At 40.6% G+C, this 19707-nt stretch overlaps 1 protein-coding gene across 1 annotated transcript; it reads left to right on the forward strand.

Moving 5' to 3' along the window:
- Positions 1-14: 14 nt before the first annotated feature.
- LOC134195369 (MAP kinase-activated protein kinase 2-like) lies at positions 15-19381 on the forward strand. Its single transcript, XM_062664387.1, has 9 exons — positions 15-356; positions 10309-10448; positions 10508-10572; positions 10632-10711; positions 10775-10895; positions 10959-11034; positions 11096-11220; positions 18805-18890; positions 18949-19381. The coding sequence occupies exons 1-9, from the start codon at positions 165-167 to the stop codon at positions 19165-19167; spliced, it is 1104 nt and encodes a 367-aa protein (XP_062520371.1). The 5' UTR covers positions 15-164; the 3' UTR covers positions 19168-19381.
- The last annotated feature ends 326 nt before the right edge of the window (positions 19382-19707 follow it).

The raw sequence follows: 19707 nt of genomic DNA on the forward strand, positions 1-19707 counted from the left end.
ATCATTGGTACCTTCAAGTTGTTTGTACAGCTAAATGTTCTTGATTGTAGTCTTTCACCGTTAAAACCCTTGCTTAAATTCGGGAAGGCATAATATGAGTCAGAAGCTTTGCTGACCAAGCGAGGACGTTTTCGCATCCGGGCTAGCAAACATTCTTCAGGAAAATGGCGGATTTCTTTAAGCTAAAGCTACCTTTCAGTAGTCATCATCAACCTGCAACACCAAGGTCGTTTAAGCCGAAAAAGAATGTTATTACCGACGACTACGAGATATCGAAAGAAGTTCTGGGATTGGGCGTTAACGGCAAGGTGCTGTCGTGCCGCTCCAAGAAGAATGGAGGTCGTTTTGCTTTGAAGGTTAGTGGTTCGTTTTTTAATGAGCTGAATGAGTTTGAAGGCGTCTAAACCTGGTCAATTTTTCTTTATCGAGTGTATCGAGCTTGCTTAGCTATCCAGCTGCATGCATGGCCTTGCTTGCTGTTGAAAGTTGTTAGTTAGTTAGCTAACATACCAGGAAGGTACTGAGCACAGTGAAATGAACATCTGGACGATGTTTGAGGTTTGCTAAAAACCGCTTGTTGTAAATCACGTCCCGGATGTGATATCTGTTTTTTGCACCATTAATTTTAATGAGTGTGACATCAGGTTATAATAATAATTAAGGAAATGGGGTTTTTGTGTGCTCTCTTATGTGTGTTGAACTGCTTGATGTTGTTAAGTATTCAAGTTTTTCTTCATCGGTACACTATGAGAATCATTGTTTTCATCAGGATGTCTTGTCCTATCATCTCATGATAGGGAATTTGTGAAAGCTGATAACTTTACGCTGTTGTTGCATAGATACACTTTTATGGAGGATGGTTTAGTTGTTCGAGGATGTCGTATTCGAAGTTTTACTGTTGTGTTTGAACTTGGCCTTTTACGTAACCAACTGCAGTCACGGTGGCTGTAAAACACAGACTGCAGACTGCAGACTGGCGGAACTCAGAGGGCTTTTTGGCGTTTCTGAGCATACGGTTGTACGTACGCTGATTACAGTTGTTTCTGATTCTTTGGTTTGTTCACAGTTTTGATATAGGTATTAATATTTGCGATCTACATGCACGGTGCACACCGTTTGAGCTTTCACGAAAGACTTTATTTAACATTACGTATACGCATACTAACTGGTGCATCTCCACTAGGGTTTAAACATGTGTACAACCTGTTTAAGTCTGAACATGTTTAAGAATAATCATGTCTCCGCTAGCGTTAAACCTGTTTAACTGTAAACCTAAACAGCTTTACTAAACATGTTTGAGAGGTAGTGTAATGAAAGTGGTTTAGGGTTAATGGTCACGCGATAGTAATGCGCTTTCCACGATGATGGATTTTAGTTCTTTTGCACTGTTCTTTCTCTTTTTTTTTGAGATTATTGGAAGAAGACAGAATTAGGAAATGGTCAGAGATGACGTAGACTGATGCAGAGTGTTTGGAGGAGGCAAAGACAGAGACTTGTGTCTCTGATTGTTGATGTTGACTGTCTAGTGCACAAGAAACGAAGTCGCGCGGTACAACAAAGTGCCAGATAATTCTGTTAATATCCCGGAATAAATGGACAAGTGGAGACGCTGTCTAGCTAATCATGTTTAGAGTTTAAACATGTTTAACGTTAAACATTTTTAAAGAGCAACAATTGGAGACACAGCCTGTATTAGTCATATGTACTAGCTTTCTTTGGTTTTGTACCAATATATTTGAACTAACATTGAAATAGAACACATCTAGGATATAAGTGTAGTCAACCATAAATTGGCGTGATCCAGCTGACCACAGTTACTGCTGCAAACAGTCACATTACAACAAAGAATATTTTCCTAAAAGTTTGAATTGCTTTCTAGTGCACCAGCAAATAACAGAAACTACTACAATAAGAATTGCTTACCGAAAATTGCACACTGTCGAGGTGCAGCCATTACATACGCAGTGATTTTCCTACAATACATTTGATGCGTCCTGGGACGCATTTGAGGAGGTTAGGATGCAGATTTCAGACAGCAGGACGCATCCTATTAAGTGCATTCTTGTCTACTAAAACCCATTACACCAGCAGGTTTAGACTATTCCCCATAAGGTTGAACTTCGAAATCTGCAATATTTCTGCTGCCTTTTGGACCTTCCCGATGATCTTGGTATAGCAGAGCCTGGCATTTTTGTTTATTAGGTTACTAAAGCCCTTCCTACAAAGGAAACAGAGGATTCAGATACAAGTGGTGGAGCTATGATTATTATCCAATTATCTTGTAAGACATACAGAAATCAACTGGGTTAAATGATGTAACGTGCACAAGTTCTAATGAGCACACCTGGTGTGACCTCTATCTCATAACTCATGATCACTTCCGTATGGGGTAGACTGTAGGTTACTAGCAGGCGTGTTCTGTTTACGTACTGCTAGACTGACTTTGCATCTAGCGCTTGCTCCAGTAACTGTTGACAGATGTACTTGTCATACCAGTAACAAATGCTGGCTGTGAAAGAGGATTCTCTTGTCAGCAATCCTGTTATGACAAAACTACGAACTTTTGTCTGAAGAGAAAATTGACTGCTTGGTGCACATTTTACTTTAGAAGGACCACCTATGTATCAGTTTAATTTTGAGTGTGCATTTTGCAAGTGGAAAGAGCACAAGCTAGAAGGTTACTTGGACTGCACCCTGGGCGCAAAGTGTTAAAGGCACTCACTGCCACATAACATGATAAACATAATTACAGACTGTTATTAAAAGTTTGTTTGCACAAGTTTGGTTAATAAACTAGTAAAACATGTCCACATGTTTCTTTGATATAGACTGTAGTAGAAAGTATTTGCCTATAATACTTGGACAGCATCTAGGCGTAATTTGTATGATTATATTATAAGATGATGAGCATAGTCACAAAGTGTTATAATTAGTATAGACCTTCGTTTGAATTTTTGTGTAATAATGAAACCTGTCTACAAGTTTGGTTGATGTACATACATACATTACGATTACATTCATCATAGAAAACGTTTACTACTGTACCACATCACCGACTTAGGCCACGCCTTTTTAGGGGCGGGGCCAAATATGCGCACAATGAGGACCCATGTTTGAAGGGAGTTAGGAAAATCACTGCATACGAATGAATGAATGATTTAGCTAGAGTTCAAAGTTTTAGCCGCAGCAGCGTAATTACAGAACTTTAGCATTCAACTGTATCATGGGGCTTACGAGAAACACGTCAAGCGCCTTTACTAATTAATTGTATCACAGAGTCTTGTGCAATGACTTTTTACGTTTGATATTAATCGCATGAACGTAACGTACTTGAAGAGCTATGTACGATTACAGTTCACTTCATGCATGTCAGTGCACGTGAACCCAATAGTTTACTTGTCTCTTCAAGCTAATTAGAAGCTTCTATAATATTTTGCGTTTGAATTTGGCGTTCAATTATCCGATTCAGGCAATCAATTATCCAAATTGGGCTTTCAATTATCCGATTCAGGTGTTCAATTATTCGTTGCTTACGGCAGTGCAATAACATGAAAAACTAATAACTTACATCGTCTTCAGTTGGGCAGCTGCTCAAATATCGTCATTCATCAGCTGTCTAAATGCAATAATTTGTAGTAATCTTGAAGTTAGCGTAAATTAGCTAACGTGTGTTGTATGTTTGCTTTGCACTAATCTTGGTGTCCCATGGCCACGTACGTTTTCCATGGACGTCTAATTAAGCTGTTGCGAGCGAACTAAATCTACATATCTATGAAGCTTTCGATGCTTTGGTCCTCCCCTCGGTTTTATGTGGTGAAGTTCGTAAGGCGTGCATCCTGAGTGATACCATATGCAACGCTTCCATCTGTGGATAAATGCAGAGTTGCCGTATGGGTATTTAGGTAATCAAAGAGCTTGAATTTCACTACTTTTCGCCTTCCCACCATGGTTGAATCAACAATCATTTATTGTTCAGCTGAAACGTCGGACGTCATGAAAGAAATGTGTGAGGTTTTGACTTTACGTATCACACTGAGAGAATTATTGCTATAGATTTGGTACTTCTATGACTGAACCTTGGATAATTGAATGACGGATTCAGATAATTGAACACAAAATACTATAGTATGTACTACCTGGTATGTAGGTTGCAGCTGCACGGAACCACATGTCTACTTTACTAAAAGGCTAACTGCTAAGACGCATCAGTGGACGACACTGACTAGTGACATGTGCAGTCAATAGTCATTATTGTCTACTAAGTTGCCCTGGGAATTCTGCCAGCTTGCAGCCCCCAGTCTCCAGTCTGCAGTCTGCATTTTACAGTCACCGTTGCAGTTATTACATCATAATTCTTCACGTAACGGTCAGCTACTATTACATCATAATCGCTTTTCTTTCTTTTCTTGTGCGGTGATGTTGAATTATACCCTGGTCCAGTCAAGTATTTGTGTGGTTACTGTGTCAAAGTCGTGTGTAAGAATCAATGTGGGATTTTTGCGACTCATGTCTTACATGGTATCATACTACATGCCCAAAACTACATATTTACGTTTAGCTCAGGAAATGAGTAAATGGGAGTGTTACAGATGTGGCGCCGCGCCCCACAGTTTTGAAGACCCCTTCTTTGAAGTCTCTAGTAATTCACTTGCTGGTATGACTTATTGACAGCAGTGTTCTAAATTGCAGTGATAACATTGATCTTCACGGTTCGTTGTTTTCTAATGTTAGAAAAATACTCTCATCGTGGCTACCTTTAGGCTCATTTGAACATTAATGGATTAGTCTCGAAAGTGGACCAGATTTGGCTGTTGCTGCAGCACTGCTCAGTTGATATTTTAGCGCTACGCGACACAAAGATGGATGAATCCATTTGCAGTGGTCTTGTCAGTATTAGAGGCTACGACCTTTATAGGTCAGATCGCTCTCGCTGTGGTGGTGAGTGTGTCTTTATATTTCTCAGTATTTACGTTCAGAAATTTCTGCTCTTCCATCTCATATCCCAAGTTCTGGAGAACTGGAAGGTACTTTTGTTGAAGTGGAGTCTTGTTGTGGGAAAGATCTGTTGTTGGCTGTTTGTATCGTCCACCTTCGGCGTGTTTATATAAATTCACGCAATGTCTTACGTCTATAATGGATGCCATCTACGCTGATTTTCCCACCTGTAATGTACTCTCTTATGAGATTTAAATGTTGACTGTCTTAATACAAAGAATGACTTATTAAAGGGCCACTGACATGCAAAAATCAAAAATTTATTTAAAATTTTTATATGATAGTTCTAAAGGTGTGCATAAAGGGAAAATTAATTTAACTTTTTGAAAGTCAAGGTTTCTATAAGAAAATTGAGCCATAATGTGCTTCCGGTTTGGAGCAGTAGATTCGGGGCGTGTACTTATGACATAAAAGTAAAATGGATGTCGCGTTAGCACAAAATGTTTAGATGACTAGCTCATGTGAACGCGACAGCAGCTCTAGTGATGAAGACGGCAGCAATCTCAAGAGAGCTTTGCGTGATCATACTCTTCACGAGGTACGATCGTTAGTGGGCAAAACCCCATTGTTTACGGTTACATCAGCCTTCGGAATCGTCGTTGCGTGGCGGTTTGAAACGGTTTGTGTGCGTATAACCTCCAGTATCATATGGAGTAGATACTGGTGATGCTGAGAATGGCTCGGAAGACGACGAAAGTGAAGCCATAGAATAGGTGGAGCTGTCTAACTTTGAGCCTGTTGCTAGTGAGACGCCATTGCTGGTAGCATCCGAAGACAAGCAAAACGAAAGACTACTTGATTTTTCGTGGTATTAAACAGTTTAGGCTGATATTACAAGTCATGTAGTGGAATTTTGCTTAGGTGGACAACTACAATAACATGTAGTTGTGGTTGCTGACCTCTGGTCGTCTTTGTGGGTGTTGCCATGCAGGACATAGTTGGAAGTAATTTGACAAAATTGCATCACTGAACACCCAGGATTCTCTGGCATCTGCCTAGATGTGTGGGTTCTGCAGACTGCATATCTACAGCAGGACTATGGCATTGCATAAAATTGATCCTCCTCTAATTCATGAGAGACAGTCTACCAACAATGCTGACTTTTATTCAACAATGGATTTCTGTACTGCAAAGGAGCTATACAGATATACTTCTTAGTAAAGTTCTTACCATCAATTAGCAAGATGGTGTAATCTGGCTGTCATGCATTTTGTCAGCAGTTAGAAGATTGTGTATCACCATAGAAATTGTTCAGTGGCTTATAGTTCAATTTAATTCATCACTATATGTACACTTCTGCAAAGTCTAAATACAACCTACTCTCTTTCACATTTTTCGTATGCCAATCTCTTCTTTTTTTTTGTTTTTCCAAGTGCTCAGCCCTCGCAATGGCTCAAACAGTATACACGGTATTCATCTCAGTTCGGCGCCCGGTAGCCTAAACTAAATTTCTCTCAGAATCCTGGCTCATCTTCAAAGCAGCCTGCTCTGAAATAACAACTATACAAGAGAGAAGAATCACTTGGGACTTTCCAGCAATCTCTCGTTTGTCTGACTTGTTTCGCCCACTTTTGTCTTTGCTTGGGTCTTCAGAGACAGAAGGAGCCTCACACCTTCTTTCATCTTACTATAACACGCAGCTGCCGCACATCGTCTAACCATTCTAACCGTAGCACACGCTTGAGTCTTGTGCGTTACCTATTTTACTTCCGCTAATGCGACATTCGTTCTCACTTTTACGTCATGTGTCCACTTTCCAAATCTGCTCCTCGAATCCGGATGCGATGAACCGGAAGCATATTTATGACGCAATTTTCTTATAAGTAAAATTATTTTTCCCGGTATATACACCTATAGAAATCATATAGGAATTTAAAATAATTTTTGATTTTTGTGTGTCAGTGGCCCTTTAAGTGATAGTGTCAACATTCTTCAGCTCCGAAATCTAGTAGAATCTCCCACTTGCATCACAGCTACTTCTTCCACACTTATTGATGTAATCCTAGTTACTGTTCCATTATTTTCATCGTGACTTCATCTTTGGATTCAAGTGGACTGAGTGATCACAATCTCATTTGTACTGTCAGAAGCCCACAATGTATGAGTCGTCCAGTCCTACATCGTTCTCGACGTCAACATAGTACGTGTATTATGAAAATTCTGGATGACTTTCATACACAACACCTTGGTCGATGATTTCCTCATTTGAATGATCAGTGGAATACCTGGAATTCATGCAAATAGTGGATCGTCATTTTCTATTAAAATGCGACATCAACAATCTCAACCTTCATTACCCTGGATGTCGCCCACTATTATTGACTTTATCCTTAAACGAGAATATTGCCATGGGGCATCAATTTCTTGAAAGAACAACTGATGAGCAATTAATCTATCAAAACCTTTACAGAGAATTTTGTAATGAAGTAAAGTATGCCTTTCGTAATGCCAAGGCCAATTTCTTTCGAGAAAAGCTAACTGCCATGCATAAGTGTTCTTTAAAGTTTTGAAATACCATCAATCAAATTTTGGAGTGCACTAGAGTTTCTTCTGTTCAGTTACCACCCGTAGCAGCTTCTGGCAGACAATTTAGTTCAGTTGTAGGGACAATGAATTTAATAGCTCTCAGTCGCAGAAGCAATTCCAAGGATCTACTAACCTCTCTTATTTCTTGACTGTTTCTGAGCTGGAGGTTCACAGCCTTCTATCAAATCTTGATATAAACAAAGCAAGTGGCTGGGATGAAGTAGAAGCAAAATATCTCAAAATTGGTACAGCTGTGATTGCTCCCTCTGTTGTGTCACTCTTCAATGCCTCGCTGGCTTCTGGTTAACTCCTGAAGATTGGAAATGCGTCAAAAATTACTCCCGTCTTAAAATCGGGTGCTCGAAGTGATCCAATGAACTATCGTCTTATTATTCTTTTGCCAATAGTCTCCAATCTCTTGGAACAGTTTGTCTTTAACAATCTTAGTCAGCATTTGGAAGCGCACTCGCTTTTACCACAATGTCAATATATGGTTTTCGAAAAGGTTGATCAATCCAGAATGAGATATGTTGGATCTTTTTTTTGCTGACATCAAGGGTAGGACCCTGTGCTCAATAGGCTTTCTAAATACCACGTGTTGATTAGTGCATACTTTAGGCGTGCCTGAGTTGACAGTGTCTTGCTGTGCTTGTCATATGATGCATGATATCACGAGTTCACCACGTGAATTGATTAATAACCACTCCTATTAAGAGCTGTAACAGCAGAAATAGTGTTTAGGTCCCATCCTACGCATTCATAAATACATCCTTTCATTTTGCCTGTACAGGTGGCAAAACGGGCACACCCTAAAAAGGAGTTCGGGGTGCCTGGGGAAACCCCTGTGACAATGTGAAATTATAGACTAATTGTTGCATTTGATGGGGCATCAACTTAGTGGCGACTTACCTGAACACGTGCTGAATCTTTCTGCACAATTAGGCAATTTGTGCATGATCTGTGTTTGTTTCTCTACCATAACAAAGTTGCATGCATACTCGTACATGCATGCATGCATACATGCATACATGGTGATGATGTGTCCACCACTACATGGAAGACTGTCGGTGTTCTTGGTGTCTCGTTTATAATAGCAGACCAACTCTAAATTGACCTTGTAGTTAGTATGTTGATAGTCAACAGTATAACCTCACCCTAGATGCGTGTGGATTACAGTCCTGGATGTGCTACCATGACCACGTCCGGGACTACAATCCACACTGCGTCTGGGGTGAGGCTAGTTCATTTAGAAGGCCCTAAGGGGTTTGCCTTATTAATATAAATGACAATAGATGTTGAGATTTATTAGCTTAAAACGATTATGAGTGTTTTATTAAATCATACTTTAGTATTCCTAAATATCATTCAGTTATAGGCAGCTAAGTAACCAGTCAGTGTTGATTAGTTATCAATGCAGCATAGAACATTTGCTCGTGTATGTTTACAATCGAACCTCGCTAGTCCGAACCTCGCTTATCCGAAATTACCAGTGCCTTGCATACCGAGATCCTATTGGGTGGCCTGATCTGGGTTGCGGTTATCTAATTTTCAGCAAATTCTCGCATTCGTCCATTATAAATCTTGACTGTCACATTATTTGTAGTCGTTGCAGCAGCGTCCTTTTAGGGCTTGAAAAATAGATTGTCAAGTCGTCGTTTGACGAGTTAGAATTGTACAACTGACAACTATCGTTTTAGTCTAGGTCGTCAAATGACGACTTGTAATGGCTTTCTCAGTATGCAGGTGGATAACTGTACTGTACTGTAACATGTGCTGCTTTGACGCTCTCATTGGGACATATGTCGTACAATGAATGATGTGTACGTGCTCATATCCCGAATAATGAAACTGGGAGTGCAAGAGCCTTCTCAGGTTTCTGACAAAGTAAAGGCATGAAGTTTGCGACCAGGGAGCACGTGAGGAAGTGGAGACAATGGTAATTCATGTAGATTGAAATAGGTAGATATTTTCAGTAGCAAGAAACGGACAACTTCTGCAATGTGATATGTGGAAGTCTGGTTGAAACCCCGCCGTGTTTTGACAAAGAGATGTGGTTTGCGTTTAATCACTAATTCGATTAGCTATCACTATTGTCTTCCTTGCCTCCTCGAAGATGTCTAGCTCTGTAAAATGTAACATGTGGTATCCATTGGCTCAGCAGTAATGTGTGTTGGATAGTTTCGGTTGCATGCCATTGTGGGAATACTGCGCTGTATGCTTGTACTGCACTGAATTTTTAGAAGGTTGTACAAAATGGCGGCATACCACTAAACACCATGATCGACATCAACATGACGTCCTAGACTAAAATTTTGACGACCTACAATTTTTGGAAACTCGTCAAATGACTAGTTGGGCCGATTTTTCGAGCCCTGTCTTTACCACAAACATGTCATGTGTTAAGCTCTAGTAGAGATGTCTGTAAATGCGTTAGTGGTCTGGGCGCCCAAGACATAGTCTGGACCTCAGAAGCTATGCATTTTGGCATTCTTGGTAATTCGAACAACTTCTGTAATCCAAACAAGACTTGGCACAGGGCTGTTCGGATTAGCGAGGTTTGACTGTACTTGTACAAGAGAATTATCTGAACTGGCAATTGGGAAATGTTATTGGTATTCACAAGCTGTAACAACTATTTACATTTACATGTATGTATGTGCACTTGTGATAAATGAATGAAGATGCTAATTTTAATGTTGAAGGTCATGATTGCTTTCATCAAGTATGATACATTCTGTTTATAAGGAAAGTCCTTTCACTGTTGTGTCTTCCTTATTATTGGTGTAGGTGCTTCGAGATGTTGCCAAGGCTCGAAGAGAAGTTGATCTTCACTGGCGTGCCAGTTCACATCTGAATATTGTCAATATTATGGATGTATATGAAAACAAATACATGGGATCAAAATGTCTTCTTGTAGTAATGGAATGGTACATGTCTGGCTTTTGTGAATTATGTTAGTGTGCCATAACGAGTAATAATGTTACAGTATGGAAGGAGGTGAATTGTTTGAGAGGATTCAAAAGCGTGCTGATCAAGCATTCACTGAAAGAGGTTTGTGTAGGATGTGAATGCTTCTGATACAATTGAATTTTTTGATGTATCTGGAACAGAAGCTGCAAAAATAATGAGACAGGTGTGTGATGCTGTGGCGCATTTGCACAGCATGAACATAGCACACAGAGACTTGAAGGTGGCTATTTTGAAACTGAGATGCAACTGTATGAACTTTCTTGTTAATATTGTGTTGCTGTAGCCTGAAAACCTTTTGTACTTGGACAAATCTAATGAGTCGGTTTTGAAGCTAACAGACTTTGGGTTTGCCAAAGAAGTGACGACTACACTCCAGACACCATGTTATACTCCATACTATGTTGGTATGCAGTGTGATTGTAAGGCAATGCTACTTACGTTTCTCAGTATTGTGTATTATGTTGTAGCTCCTGAGGTACTTGGTCCTGAGAAGTATGACACATCATGTGACATGTGGTCACTTGGTGTCATTATGTACATCTTGTAAGTACTAATCTATTGCTTTGTTGCTGTGGGTGTACGTGATGTTCGTTATTCATTTAAGGTTGTGTGGCTTTCCGCCATTCTACAGCAATTGTGGTGCACCAATGTCTCCAGGAATGAAGAAACGAATTCGGACTGGACAGTATGACTTTCCTAAACCGGAGTGGTCTGCTGTTTCTGATAGTGGTGTGTAAATAATATTTAATGTGTGTAATTGTTATGAGTCATTGACCACATAGTGCACGGAGCTTATGGACCTTTTGTTGGTAGATTGGCTTTTGTTGTGTCTTTTTAGTAGATGTCTTTATTTATACAGTCGCATGTCACTTATCCGACCCCCTTGGGACTGGGCCCCTGTTGGCTAAGCGAATATGTTGGATAACTGAAGCTGTTACCAACTGAACCATTGTTTATATTGTACGGCATTTTTTCCACATGAGGTATACTGAATTTAGATGTGAATTTAAACGAATCAAATGTCTTGTTGATCTGGAGATAAAAATTATACTTTTCATGGTCGATTGTAAATTTATATAATATGCAGGTTGCGTTATCTGTCATATCATCACTCACATGGTAAGCTTGACCTGTCGGAGAACAGGCGTGTCGGATAAGTGAACATCGAATGAGTGACACGCGACTGTATTGATGTCTCTGTCATTCTTGATTAGTTTGTGAACTGTGTTGTAACTATGGAATCTTATTTACAATTATAGTTATTTGTTAATTGATTTCTCAAATTTTTGTGTACATGTTGTTTGTTTGATGATGTTGGTTTAGAAATTAAAGGAGCACTTTGGAGATCTGTGCAGCATCTAGTGCGCAGTTTAGTGCACAGCATCTAGTGCGCTAATGGGAAATCCATACTAACCAAGTTGGGTATTTGGGTGCTATCTTAGAGCAAACCCGACAGATGTACGTTAAGAACATTAATTTTCATAACTTAGAAACTGACATAGCTGTTTCAAGAATTTCGTCTGCCAAGTGGAGCGTTTCTTGGCACGCAATTAGATCACATGAGACTTACTGATGCAGTCACATTCCTGGAAATGGTCTCTCTGCTCCTTCTGTTGCTCCAAGCATGGTGGAAACCGTTGTGCTACTTTCAGACTGTCTAGCGACTGACCTTCTTTTTGTGTGATTTATTTTTGTCTGGCAACATTCGAGAGAATCAGTATTTTGTGAGTTTCTTTGGAGTTGAAGGCTGCTGTCGTTAATCATGTTCTAACAGTTTGCGAGGCACTCATCCCTAGCAGGAACACTTTCACGAACACCCTCAATCACCAGATCTTGCTATTTCGGTTGTGCATTTTGCTGCACACTAGATGCTGCGCACTAGATGTTGTGCATGTCTCTGGAGTGTTTCTAAGAGCACCAAGTGACTCAAAAATGTTTGAATGATAGAGGAAAGCCCTGTCCACACTGGCAACTGGATCGCGATCCGGCCACAGTGCTGTCCACTCTTGTAACTGGATCGTGACAAACCCAATCCACATTGTAGGTGGAGTCGTTCCACATCGGATTGCAATCGGTTGAATCCAATTAGAAATAGTGAGCGTTACCTTCACGTACACTATGAATATAGTCGGAACATCTTACCTCGTCACTCATTTTTGCTCTTGCTCACCTTATGTTGCTGTAGTAATGCTTTCCACAAGCAAAGAACCCACACATACACATGGGTCATCAGTCACGTGATACCAAAAAGAGGCGGCGGTATCATTTTCAAAATACAGTGTGGACGCTTGTTATCCCAATTGGATCGCGATTCATTCTGGTCTAGTGTGGACACAGCTTGACTTGGTGTACTACAACATGTGAAATGTATTTGCAGAGGTAGAACAGTATAGCAGGTACTTGTTGTATAGCGATTATCTGATCTATGTGAGGCTTTCTTCAGGATAGTTATTGCATTTATATATTGCAAACCTGCTGCTTTAAATCAGGGGTGGGCATGGTTGGTGGGATTGACACTTAATTTCCTCTGCTGGTTTCTAGTTGGCACTCTGAATAGCACATGGTACTTACTACTCGTGATCAACTTTGAAAATGGCTTCTTTCTTTTTACGTTGTGATCTGTTCCAGAACCTTACTGTAGGAGTAGAAGTATAATATTCAAGAAAATCAAGGATCTAAACTGTTTGAAAGGCCTCTATCTAGTCACAGGAACCTCTCCGTTTAAGAAAGAATTGACAGTTTAGGTCTCGCTCAGATAAAAATTTTATGTGCTTCTCTGGAAAGTGTATGTCTGCTCGGAAAATGTTTGCATTGGAAGTACCAGATTAAAGTAAAATGAGAGTGAGGTAAATGGCAGCGATTTTGACAAGTCTGTAGTATATATAACTAGATGCATGACTCATCCTTGTAAGGGGCAGAGTACTGTATTGTTATGACGGAATACTCAGTCTGAGCATGTGTAGACTTGTCACTTGCGATTTTTTGGGTAGAAATTGACTCACTCTCTGTTCGGATTTGGAGCAAATGACTGATGAGGGCATGCGTTCGAATGAACTGGAATGTGCTAATCCTGTTGAAGACAAATGAAGATGTAACCGAGTGTCCTATTCCAAGAAATTTGTAGCGTCTTTTCCATTCCATCCGGGCAGCAGAAACTTGAAAGTCGCATGCAGTTTCTTACTCACCCATAGGATACAGTAGCTTGACACGCAGGCATGATTTAGTGCACTGCTTGCTCTGACGTTGTCACACTCCCAGTGTAGCGCTCAGTGCAGGAAACGTGCAGGTTGGATTCAGTGCAAATGCGGTCACACGCCTCTTCAGTGGGTCTTCTCGGAGTCATTTTGACAGTCCCATTGAATGTCGTCATTTCGAAGACGTTGCTGCCGTGGTAGGTATTCGACACGCTTCCTCGGGTAAACCAAAGGTAGGCGTATTTTTAAATACCCGGATATCCTACTAAGAATATCTTATCTTTTGACGTTGCCAGTAATAAACAACACACTCCGTGCTTACCATCAGAAGTTACGAATGAGCAGTTTAATTTTGGTGGAGATCTGATGAGCCATTGCAGAAAAATTCACGTGCGAGTGGAGGCGGGTCCTCCTGAGACATTTTAAAATATACTCAGGACGTTTCCAACTTATGCACTGAACAATATTTTTTCAGAACTCTATCTCTTTGCTCTGGACATAGTTTGATGTTTAAGATAAGCAAAATCAACTACAGCTTGCTCGGATAACCCAGTCTGAGGGGACTGTTAGAAAGCATTGTGATGTAACGATGTCATGTGAACAAACAATGAGTATATTGAAATTTAAAGTGAGCATTGCACACTTAGTTGTGAGAAAACAAAACTATCCTATTGAGATTGAGCTCACGTAACAGAAATTCTTCAAATTGAGTCTATCAGGGGCATTCAGTCTTCTTCCTGAATGACAAACATCACTATGTTGTTTTATGTTGCACCCCAAAGGGGACCCGACTAAATCTGGAGACCGACACTACCCTGCCTATGTTCTTACCAAACTTACACTCACACACACATTTTATCTTTGCGTGTTTACACTTATTAGGTGGAGGAACCCGAAAAATGAATTTTTCGCCAGTCGTCCGTTATTTTCTATGCATTTGTTGTTGTTGTTGTAATCACTCGAGCTAGAGTTTTGTCTTTGGGGTCCCCATCTCAGATCCTTCCCACCTACTATCGTCATGATCTATTCATGGAGAATGTCATTATGATGCCACCTTCATGAAGAAGACACACCTTCCGTACACACGGATGGATGGACGTATGCACACACAAGCGGCCCGGTGAGTCGGCTTACTGCAACTACCGATGAATCTTACACTGTATCATGCAGACGTGGGAATTAGAATGGCGTATGAACAGTGGTATTTACTCGAGCCAGAATTTTGTCTCTAGCATCTCACTCTTCCCACGTACTAAACGTTATGGCATGATCTATTCGTGGAGAAAGATGCCACTTACATGAAGAAGACGCACCTTTCGTGACACATGGATGGACGCATGCATGCATAAGCGGCCCGGTGAGCTGGCTTACTCCAACTACAGCGGGCGCAGGTTGCACTCTCCCAGTAGAGAACAGCGTACAGAGCTGTTGCGGGTGCACATCACATCCTCATACTCGGTTAATTGAACAAACGAACTGCAGCGCATCTCATTTCAGAACTCCAAAGTCTCGTTTCTGGCCAGCAGTCTAGGCATATCCAACTCAACCGTTTGTCGTGCATGGTTGAACTTGACCCAGCCGTGACGTTTTGTGACAATCAGAGACTGGCGTATTGTTGATCAGTGCATTACAGACAGACAGATGTTCGTTCAGATGGAAGCAGGGTTGGCGTATTATAGTATAGGATATATATATATATATATATATATATATATATATATATATATATATATATATATATTCAAAATCAAACAATCCCTCCAAACATTCCCAAACCAACAAGTCTTACATTACACTAGGTATATCCCAACTATCAACGTCCTGTACTTCAAGCTGAATTCTCTTATGAATTATTCTCAAGTTATGTTTTCATAATTGAATAGAAAGTTGCTGCATCATATTTTGGAAAGCCTGGTGGAATTTAAGGCCACTGACTGCTGAGGTTTTGGAAGCAATAGCTTTCAGAGTTTTGATGCTAAATAATGACCAGAGCCCCAAGGTCTCAACCACTAAGGGGTGAAAGAGACCACCAGCTGCATGAACTCTGTCTTCATGGCGAATATCCTTTTGTTCTTCACCTGCCTCTGCTGCGGCTCCAGCCCTTACAGCTGATTTTGTCACATATAACGGCTGCAAAGAGTTTCTAACTGTTACGTCAAAATAGGCTTTTCGACCCTCCAAGAAATCAGGGTGAAAAACATCACCAGGATGGCTTTCAGTAGAACCATTGCACCTTATCTTCCTCATAACATCTCTGTCCTCAACCAATAAGGCCTGGAAAATAACTTCTGCCAATGCATTGTGTCTACGTGTGCGCTCTGGACCTATACACACACACACACACACACACACACACACACACACACACACACACACACACACACACACACATGCAGCCTTCATACATTATGCCATCTTCAACTTTGGCTGGAGCTGCTGCATTTGCTGGAGAGGAAGAAAAAGATGCTCATCACCAGACAGACGCAGAAGCTGCAGGTGGATGTTTCTACCCTTTGATTGTTTTTGGACACTTGCTAGTTTAGCTGCACTAAGAATAATTGCCTCTTAAACGATGACAAAACTAGACTTTCATGTAGTCAAGTATCTAGTAATTTGTTAGAACAATTATCTGTTTGTCTTTGGCAGTTTAATGCTAGAACAATAAATGATAGATTAGATTTAGCAGTGGATGTAGAGTGGTGGGATTTACCCACTGTATAAATAAATATATGTACTAAATATATATATATATATATATATATATATATATATATATATACACTATGGTAGCTCACCATTCTGTTCTCTGCACGGGCAGATTAGATTATTAATGGTTAGTAAATCAATTTATCATTGTATGCATTTATGAAGTATATCTCATTTACAGAATTGGCAGCCACAGACAGAAATCTCATAAAGTTAATTAATAATTTAATGTTGTATGGAAATTTATGTTGTCGCATGAGTATCCCGTCCTAACAATTTTTCATTATTCTCATGAAGAATTTTGTTCAGAGTTATATCAAATACAAAACAAGTTCATTGTCTTTATAGCTAATCAGTGCCTACTCATGCAGCAAAGCATGGTGCGTTTGTACCAAGTGGAAGCCAAGGCATGGCAGAGCGCCATGCCTTTTGTATTCTGGGGACAACCCTGCCGATGATGCTGGTCTTTCTGCATTTCTCCGGCTGCAGCAGCTACCCCTGCACAACTAGCTGCATGTACAAGATAGCTTGGTGGCTTGTTGTCATAGAATTTCGAACGGAAAGATTGAAGTATGCTGGCAATTCGTGTTTGAAATCTGGGTGAAAAACATCACCTGGCCTTGCTTCACTCTTAGTGCATCTCTGTTCCCAACGCAACGGGTGTCATTCACTAGCAAAGCATTGAAAACCACTTCACACAGTACATTGTGATGCTTTATTCTCAAATTGTTCTGTTGACTGCAACCCAACAAATGATCAGTGAACTTATCAATGATGGTACATACCCCACGTGCAGCGCTTGGTCTCAGGAGGCGAGGGAAAATCGTTATTCCAAGCCAAATCCGTAATGCGACACTGAACTCTTTGTTATGTGTGTGTGTGTGTGTGTGTGTGTGTGTGTGTGTGTGTGTGTGTGTGTGTGTGTGTGTGTGTGTGTGTGTGTGTGTGTGTGTGTGTGTTGTGCTACGTGGGGGGGGGTGAAGATGGTAGAGCGTTGGTGATGACATCCGGGATCTTGTATTCCATGATGAGGGTTGAAGGTTCGATCCTGGTGGAGGCAACAGTGTCGCAGTTTCCTTGAGCAAGAAACTCACCCACACTTGCTTCTTTCGACTCAGGAGTATAAATGAGTACCTGGTCATTGACTGGGGTGGACAAGACTGCTGGCTTGGCAGCAACATCATGCGCAGACGGGTACGTGTGAGCCTTGGTGTCCAGTCCCAGAGCTGCGCCATTGTCGGTGCCCCTGGATGACTCTGGCCAAGCTCCAGGTGGATTGTAGCGCTGGCCCCAGGACTCCACGTGGTGCATGGAGGTCCTGTCTCTAGAGGCAGGGGAGCTATCTCTGCAACTGACCTCAAGGTCGACGTCGAAAGACGTGGAGGGCTTAATATTTATCCATTTTGTGTTGTGCTACGTGATGGTTATAAAGAGTAGCGCACGCTACCCACTTCTCCATGACACACGGAAACGGTTAGCGTGCACTACTATCGCTGTCATGTTCTCGTGTGGCCAGACTCTTTTGTGACTGCATGAATCTGAGCATACAGCAATTATTACTAGTGCTTATGCACTCTTAGAGTATTCCCTAAAAATTTATCTGTGCAGACTGCTAACGCAGCTCAAAATATATTAGTTATTTAATCAGTTACCCCTAAACCGGAAGTATTTGGTAATGGACGACTGACGAGAGTTCATTGTTTGAGATGTGGTATGGCCATGGCTGTGCGGCTGATGCCCTTCTGATGCCCCCCCCCCCCCCCGGACAGTCTGTCTGCGAAAAGAATCTGGCGCTTGCTTGGTGCTCACTTGATTTTCCATGACGCTCACTTTGAGTGCCATAGTGTCAGTTGCCTACCCCTGTTTAGATTGTTTTGAGGTAATAATTAGCCATTGTGTAATTAATCTCAGGTTGGTTGTTTTAGTATATGAAATTGCCTTGGAGACAATGTAGGTGTAGAGGTCTATTTGCTGTCACAAATCAGTTGTCTTGTGTTGCTCTGATTCAGTCTTGAGGGTTCTACTAGGTAATTGCATTTTAGAGCTCTTGGAGTTATTAGGATAGCAGGACATACACGGCAGCCTGAATTAATTGGTGCATCTCGATATATTAAATGGATATAAGATACTGTTTTCTTGAAAAAAGTTGATGTGGTAGATGCAAAAAAGTATCCTGTAGAAACAGTTGCATCTTGCTAGTGTTATCTGCATATGTTTTTGGTCTGGCTTTAGTGAATGTTACTAGTCCTGGCTGTAGTGAATGCTACTAGTCCTAGACTGTAGCTGTTTCTCCAGATGGTAAATTTTTGAGAAAGAGGAAATTGACTTATTCAATGCATACATACATATGCACATATCCACTCTCTGCAGTTGGATTTACGCTGTTTGTGACTTCTGTGTTTTGTGATGTTAGCAAAGGATCTTATAAAATCATTACTGAAGACTGACCCAAGTCAACGGATGAACATTATTCAAATGAAAAAACATCCATGGATAGCAGTAGGGTTTGTCTTCATTTGCTTTTTTTGGTATAAAATATACCTTGTCTCTGATTTAGGACTCGGTTGCTGTTCCCACAACTGCATTATTTTCAGCTCGGGTTTTGCAAGAAGAGAATGAGATGTGGCATGATGTTCAGGAAGAAATGGCATTGGCTTTAGCAACCATGCGTGTTGATACTGATCAGGTAAGGACAATTAAAACAGTGGATGAAGCCAAAAATCCAATACTGGCTCGTCGTGCAAAAAAGCAACAGCAAAAAGCATCAGAAGTTTAGTGACAGGTGTCTGTGATTGTACATAGTCATCTGATGTTGGACTTGGCATTTTTGAACTTGTTGCACAGTGAATGAACTGAATTAGTGGCTTTTATTAGATTATGGTTGAGGTTAATAGGTTTTGTCTGCATGTCAGTCATATAGATATAGAGTGGTGTCTTTTACTATTCCCAACAGACAAACATACACTTAATGAAAAAACGAGGCAAACAAAGCAGAGTAACTCTTTCTTTTCGATTTCTCTACGTATGATCGATGCTATATGGCTAATTATGAGCCATCAGAATTGAGAGAGAAGTGAATGAGGATGAAACCATGAAAAGATGACAAATACTTGGTAAGCAGAGTGATCAACAGGATTGCTAATTTTTCCTGCACGTACTCTCTAGTACAGTAGTAAATGTATGATGATCAACTAAAACCAAAACAAATTTGAAACAAGCTAACAATATATGCATGTCATTTTTCACTAAAGAAAATGCAAAATTGCTCATTTTTATCTACTATTTTATTGTAAAATTATTATCAACTGCAAACGGA

This window comes from Corticium candelabrum, chromosome 20 (genome assembly GCF_963422355.1).
Source record: "Corticium candelabrum chromosome 20, ooCorCand1.1, whole genome shotgun sequence".
Taxonomy (NCBI): Eukaryota; Metazoa; Porifera; class Homoscleromorpha; order Homosclerophorida; family Plakinidae; genus Corticium; species Corticium candelabrum.

What these genes read in the sequence shown, in the direction of transcription:
- LOC134195369 (XM_062664387.1), top strand. Translation starts at nt 165, where the DNA reads ATGGCGGATTTCTTTAAGCTAAAGCTACCTTTCAGTAGTCATCATCAA. An exon ending in GAGGTCGTTTTGCTTTGAAG is followed by an intron (nt 357 to 10,308) that starts GTTAGTGGTTCG and finishes TTATTGGTGTAG; the next exon opens with GTGCTTCGAGATGTTGCCAA. An exon ending in AAAAACATCCATGGATAGCA is followed by an intron (nt 18,891 to 18,948) that starts GTAGGGTTTGTC and finishes TCTCTGATTTAG; the next exon opens with GACTCGGTTGCTGTTCCCAC.